Source organism: Palaemon carinicauda, chromosome 11 (genome assembly GCF_036898095.1).
Source record: "Palaemon carinicauda isolate YSFRI2023 chromosome 11, ASM3689809v2, whole genome shotgun sequence".
NCBI lineage: Eukaryota > Metazoa > Arthropoda > Malacostraca > Decapoda > Palaemonidae > Palaemon > Palaemon carinicauda.
In genome coordinates, this window is record NC_090735.1 from 2,764,964 (window position 1) to 2,772,463 (window position 7,500).

Genomic DNA, 7,500 nt, shown 5'->3' on the forward strand with positions numbered 1-7,500 from the left:
TCATCAACCCGTAAAAGATAATAACGATGTAGGATAAAAAAAAATGAAAATCCTAGAATAAATGTTCCCAAGCATTTACCTTTTTTAAAAACGGATATATTGAAGTAAAGGTGAGATATTACGGTCACTAACCACTAAAAGATAAGAACAAAATAGTATAAAATTACATTTTTTTACTAAAATACGACGGAAAACTGTAATTTTACGGAGAATTTTCTACTAAAATTACGGTTTTTTACGTGTGCATTATCATCATTATCGAAATTATACTAAGAAAACTATTTTACTGAAATAGGGCTGAAAACAGTATATTTTTACGGAGAATATCCGATTAAAATTACGGTTTTTATTTAAATGTACATTATCATCATTAACAAAATTATGATAAGAAAAATTTATTTTACTAAAATACGGCTAAAAAACAGTATATTTCCACGGAGATTTTCTGATTAAGATTACGATGCTTTAACAGTGTACATTATCATCATTACCAAAGTTATACTAACAAAACTATTTTAATGAAATACGGCTGAAAACAGTATATTTTTACGGAGAATTGTTTATTAAAATTACGGTATTTTAACTGTACATTATCATCATTGCCAAAGTTATACTAACAAAACTATTTTACTGAAATACAGCTGAAAACAGTATTTTTACGGAGAATTATTTATTAAAATTACGGTATTTTAACAGTATACACTATCATCATTACCAAAGTTATGCTAAGAAAACTATTTTACTGAAATACGGCTGAAAACAGTATATTTTTACGGAGAATTTTTTATCAAAATTACCATTTATTTAAATGTACATTATCATCATTATCAAAATCATGCTAAAAATAACATCGACGATGTTATAGACCTACCACATAAATGTGCTTATCGTAAAGGCATCTAAATGCTATAAAAATAAGGTAAAAACATCCTTGTGCATCAGAAAGTACTATAGCCATAAGATTTCTTAAAACCTTATGGAATGCCATAAGTAGGCCATTTGCGCTAAGCGCTCACCCATGAGTAATCCGGGATACATAAGATTCGTGAGATAAAATATCGCGAATTTTTTTTTTTTCTTTTTTTTCTTTTTTTTCTTTTTTTTTTTTTTTGTAAAACATGAACGATATTTGTTAGTTGTGCTATGACAACTTAACGCAAGATAGGCATTCTTGGATAGGAGTTTTTTATTGATGGAAACTGAGACTTATTATTATTATTATTATTATTATTATTATTATTATTATTATTATTATTATTATTAATATTATTATTATCATTATTATTATTATTATTATTATTATTATTATTAATATTATTATTATTATTATTGTAACTATCATCATCATTATTATTATTATTATTATTATTATTATTTTTATTATTATTATTATAACTTAGCAAGATGCTATAAGCCCAAGGGCTCCAACAGGGAAAAATAGCCCAGTGACGAAAGGAAACAACGGAATAGGTAAATTATAAAAGAAGTAATTAGATATTACTGGTAGTTTGAAGTTTATAATAGAATCTTGTCTAATTTGCAATGGACAATAAAAGAACTTAGTGTTTATTGATGAGGTTATGAAAGAAAAATCGCGTAGGACTTTGATTCATTGTTAAAATATATTAATTGTAATTAAATGCCAATGAAATGGAACTATCAGATGTATAGAATTACATATAAAAATCGGTTTAATATGACATGTTTTCAATTTATTGTTAAGATATATAATTGTAACTAAATGCAAATTAAATAGAATTATCGGATGTATAAAAATTACACATAAAAATCGATTTAATATGACATTTTTAATTCATTGTTAAAATATATTAATTGTAATTAAATGCGAATTAAATGGAATTATCGGATGTATAAAATTACATATAAAAATCGATTTAATATGACATATTTTTAATTCATTGTTAAAATATATTAATTGTAACTAAATGCGAATGAAATGGAATTATCGGATGTATAAAATTACATATAAAAATCGGTTTAGTAAATTGAAGAACTTGCAAAGAATAGTTACACCTGGAAATTGAACAGAGCGCAAGGATCAATTAATATCCTTTTTTTATATATTTGAATAGATTAAAGATCTTAGCGCCGTTATGAAATAGCGCGAACAGCGACATGTTAGCGCCTATACTTAGATTTTGGATAGATTTTCTACGGAAATTTTTTTCGACTTTTTCCTTGCCGTTCTATATCGTTATTGATATATTCTTTCAGCGTAAAAAAATCTATTCCTTTTTTTTTTTTTTTTTGGCATACATGGAAATTTTTTTTAGCGGATACCACTTAACAGGTAAAGTATTAAATGCTAGGTCCACTCTCAAATTGATAAGAGATTTAGTTACACATAAAATTTAGTTTTAGTTAATTCTGAAAATAAAATAGAGCCATATAGGTTACTGTAGATTGAGACTATTTTCCGCCTTGAGCGAAAAAAAAAGTTGATTTCTTCACCGACCAGATAGATAGATAGATAGATATTTTATTGACATATACAGCTCATATTTATAATTATTATTTACTTCTGGTCCAAGTAAAGGCAAAATACTACACTTGGTAATACTGTATAATACATTATATACACAAAGGTAATAATAACAGGTTTTTAACGTATACAAGACATTATTTTGTGAACTTGTACCGGTAATAAAAACTCTAGTAGTTATAAAAAAAAAATAACAACCAAATTTGGCATTTATGTTCAAAATCATACTCCAAAAAGCTGTTTTTTTTTTTCCCTTAATTCATAAATATTCACAAATACATCTCTCCGTTTCTTATCAATTTAGAGACCGCTGTGACAACGCCTTCCCTGGAACACGGGAAGTAGAAATCACTCTTTTTCACAGATACTCACCGAAGTTCATATTGGTGGAGATTCCTCCGGCGGGATCTTTATTATTATCCAGACGGTAAATTGCCCCCCCAGAAAATGTCCTTTTTTCGGTCACGACGGAGACGCTTAGGGGATCTTTTACCTTGAGTGCGAGATGTCCTCTGGATCGGGTCGTCCCGCCACACTGGCCACTTTCACCACACTGACACCCACCACCCTAGGCCGCCCACCACCGCCCTGGTATGTGGCTCCAGCCTCTATTACCAGAATCAGATGGTACAAACCCAATATGGTCTTCCCTTATCGAATCATTGCCTCCTTTCCATGTGCAAACACGGAAGGCGGCCACTCAAAACTTCCAGCGCAAGCGCGCTGGCCACCAGTGCCACGAGCTGATTGGTGGGCGGAGTTCAGCCGCTCGCTGATTGGCTCTCGGCCCCGCTAATGAGGGGAGTGATCGCTCCGGTTGGGGGAAACTGGAATCTGGAATCACGTTGATCGTACGATGATGTCCCCTTTTTCACATGCCATTAATATCAAGATGGTTGGCAAGACACCTATTTGCATATCTTACCAAGTTTACACGAATAAGATCCTCATTTAAGTAAGACAGCTGGATGGGGCAGCGGTCAAACGAGAGGAGATAAAGATATAGCGAAGGCTGGCACTCGAGCGGCTTGGAGTCAGTGTGTCGGCATCCCTACTAGGAATGATATTGTCGTGGCTCCCTAACAAGAATGGGCGGCGAACTCATTGATTTTCGGATGAAATGGAGCAAATCTAGAGCCAATACAGACCGGCATTGTCCCATCATCGATGTATTATCCCTGCCATTTACGCCATGAATCCCCTTCACCAGTTCAATACCAGCAGGAAAACCTCGGTAAATAAAGCCAAATGAGAAGGGGGGGGGTGGAGAAGGGGTCCTTGAACTACCCCCTCCCCTCCCTCCCTCAAAGCCAGACACTCCTCCTTCGTTCATATCTTGGTCCTTACCGGATTCGTGTGACATTATTCCGACTAAAGGACAGTTTTATCGTCTGTGGCGTTACTGTCATTAGACTGCCCCACATTATAACTACCAAGACTTGCTTAGGCGTTGTGGATACAAGGAATAGATGAGATTAGTGCCACGCGAGAGAGAGAGAGAGAGAGAGAGAGAGAGAGAGAGAGAGAGAGAGAGAGAGAGAGAGAGAGAGAGAGAGAATGTAGGTGATGGAATATGAATAGATATATATTTCTATTATCATCAATATCAATAAAAACATTGAGAGAGAGAGAGAGAGAGAGAGAGAGAGAGAGAGAGAGAGAGAGAGAGAGAGAGAGAGAGAGAGAGAGAGAGAGAGGGGGGGGGGTTAATAATAAAGGCTGAGAATAAACCAGGAAATATAAAAATAGTAAAAGATAAGAAATATATTTAAAGAGAGAGAGAGAGAGAGAGAGAGAGAGAGAGAGAGAGAGAGAGAGAGAGAGAGAGAGAGAGAGAGAGGCTGAGATACAATCAGGAGATATAAAGATAATAAAAGATAAGAGATAGATTTAAAGAGAGAGAGAGAGAGAGAGAGAGAGAGAGAGAGAGGAGAGAGAGAGAGAGAGAGAGAGAGAGAGATAAAACCAGGAAATATAAAATAGTAATAAAAGAATAGAGATATATTCAAAGAGAGAAGAAGAAGAAGAAGAAGAAGAAAAGGCTAAGATGGAAGTGCTCTCCCTCAAACGGTGCCGTAAGGCGAACGAGTATTGGCGAGCAGCTGGCTAGCGAGTTGAGAGAGAGAGAGAGAGAGAGAGAGAGAGAGAGAGAGAGAGAGAGAGAGAGAGAGAGGCGGAGATCATCTTTAGTGTTAATGAGGCGGCGGGCATATAACATGTTTAGAACACCATCACAGGCAGATGAGAATCACGATTTAATTACTCCCTTATATGAGGGGGGCCAGAGAGAGAGAGAGAGAGGTGGGGGGAGAGAGAGGGAGTGTAGGATGGGGAGAGAGATGCGACGGACTGGAGGTGGAGGAGTACTGGAGGAGGAAGAATAGATAAGGAGGAGGAAGATATTGTCTTTTTTTTCTTCTTCTTCTTTTCCTTTCAGCGAGGAGAAACGGGAGGATAGAAGCGCAAAAGCGCAAAGTCGTAAAAAGCGCAAAACCACGACTACTGCTACTACAACTGCTACTACTACTTCAGCTACTAGAGGATGAAAGAGCAATAGCACAAGCACGCAACTACTACTACTACTACTACTACTACTACTAGAGGATAAAAGAGAAAAAGCGCAAATGCACAAAAACGGAAACATGCAACTACTACTACTACAACTTCTACTACTACTGCTACTACAACTACTACTACTACTGCTACTAGAAGAGGAAAGCGCAAAAGCACAAGCACGCAACTACTACTACTACTACTACTACTACTACTACTACAACTACTACTACTACTTTTACTAGAGGATAAAAGAGCAAAAGCGCAAATGCGCAAAAGCAGAAGCATGCATCTACTACTACTACAACTTCTACTACTACTGCTACTACTACTACTACTACTGCTACTGCTACTAGAGTATAAAAGCGCAAATGTGCAAAAGCGGAAGCATACAACTACTATTACTACAACTTCTACTACTACTGCTACTACTAACTTCTGCTGCTGCTATTAGAGTATAAAAGCGCATAAGAGCAAATGCGCAAAAGCGAAAGCATGTAACTACTACTACTACTACTGCTACTGCTGCTAGAGTATAAAAGTGCAAAAGCGCAAAATGCGCAAAAGCGGAAGCAGGCAACTACTACTAGTACAAGTACTACTACTACGGCTACTGCTGCTAGAAGATAAAAGCGAAAAAGCACTACTACTACTACTACTGGAAAAATCCAGTAAAAAAAAAATTGAAAATCCAAAAGACTCTTTAGTAATGATTGAGACGAGCTCCGATAGCGAGAAGAAGAAAGAAAGAAATAAAAATGAAAGGGAAAAGCAATATAATCCAGCGATTGGGATGTCTTATGGAATTCAATCCATCCGGCGGAACGAGAGAGAGAGAGAGAGAGAGAGAGAGAGAGAGAGAGAGAGAGAGAGAGAGGGAGAGAGAGAGAGGGGGAGAGAGAGGACAAAAGGATTTTCTTCAGAGAAGAAATACCGGGAGGATGTTTGTCTCATCATCTTATTTTGCCAAGATAATTAATGCTGATTTATAGCCGTCATTTCCTCTCTCTCTCTCTCTCTCTCTCTCTCTCTCTCTCTCTCTCTCTCTCTCTCTCTCTCTCTCTCTCTCTCTCTCTCTCTCTCCGGTAATTTCTTTCCATAGTGAACAGTAACGCGGTAAATGAGTTCAAGAATAAGTTAGACAAGATCATAAGAACTCTCTAAACGTTTAAATTAATTATCTCTACCCAAGAGCAAATGGAGTCTTCACGGATGGACTAAAAAAGTCTTTGAGACATCCAAAATCATTGTAACTCCTTGTAACTCTGTGGGATAATTTCTTGACATACAAAATAGCAAATACATGGAACAGACTTCCAGCGGATGTAGTAAACAGTAATGCGGTAAGTGAATTCAAGAATAACTTAGACCAGGTCATAAAATCTCTATGAACGTTTATTATTATTATCATTATTATTATTACTATTATTATTATTATTATTATTATTATTATTATTTTTATTATTATTATCATTATTATTAGCCAAGCTACAACCTTAGTTGGAAAAACAAGATGCAATAAGCTCAAGGGCTCCAATAAGGAAGAATAGCTCAGTGAGGAAAGGAAATAAGGAAATAAATAAATAATGAGAATAAATTAACAATAAATCATTCTAAAAACAGTAACAACGTCAAAACAGATATGTCATATATAAACTATAAAAAGACTCAACAAGAAAACATTTGCTGCAACTTTGAACTTTTGAAGTTCTACTGATTCAACTACCCGATTAGGAAGATCATCCCACAACTTGGTAACAGCTGGAATAAAACTTCGCTTTATCCAAGAGCAAATGGAGTCTTTGAGACATCCAAAATCCTTGCAACTCGTCACTCTTTCCTTGTACGGTTTTGTATTTCCAACAGGTACTTCTATAGCATGATATACGTGCTTTCGATAAATATTAAACAAATTTTTATTAAATTAACAACTGCGTCTTGCTAAAATTCTTTCGGCAAAAATTCAACACAAAATATGATAGGCGTCTCCAAAGTTTCTTTCACACGATAACATCATTTAATATTTTTTTTATAATTAAATATCCCGTTAATCATTTTGTCTCGTATAACGATAATATTAAAATTGTTAATATAATTATTAAAATATTTCTACATTGTAAAGTAAACTGTGTTGCCTCTCTCTCTCTCTCTCTCTCTCTCTCTCTCTCTCTCTCTCTCTCTCTCTCTCTCTCTCTCTCTCTCTTTCTCAGATTTACGTGCAACTGTTTTGCATCCAAAATTGGCTAATAATATTACAGTTATTATTATTATTATTATTATTATTATTATTATTATTATTATTATTATTATATCCACCATCAAATATACTTATTATTGCTATCATTATTATAAGCATTATTCATATAATTAATATCAATATTCTTAATATATAAGGCCCATTGTTATTATTATTATTATTATTATTATTATTATTATTATTATTA

At 34.5% G+C, this 7,500-nt stretch overlaps 1 protein-coding gene and 1 pseudogene across 1 annotated transcript in view; one reads left to right on the forward strand and one right to left on the reverse strand.

Annotated features, from left to right (window-relative positions):
- LOC137649876 (aristaless-related homeobox protein-like) overlaps positions 1-3,105 on the reverse strand; it is a 164,358-nt pseudogene extending 161,253 nt beyond the window's left edge.
- The window catches only part of LOC137649877 (uncharacterized), a 6,095-nt gene continuing 1,603 nt past the window's right edge, over positions 3,009-7,500 (forward strand). The window contains exon 1 of the mRNA XM_068382818.1: positions 3,009-3,253. Coding sequence (XP_068238919.1) covers positions 3,009-3,253 — 245 coding nt within the window. The remainder of the gene's footprint in view (positions 3,254-7,500) is intronic.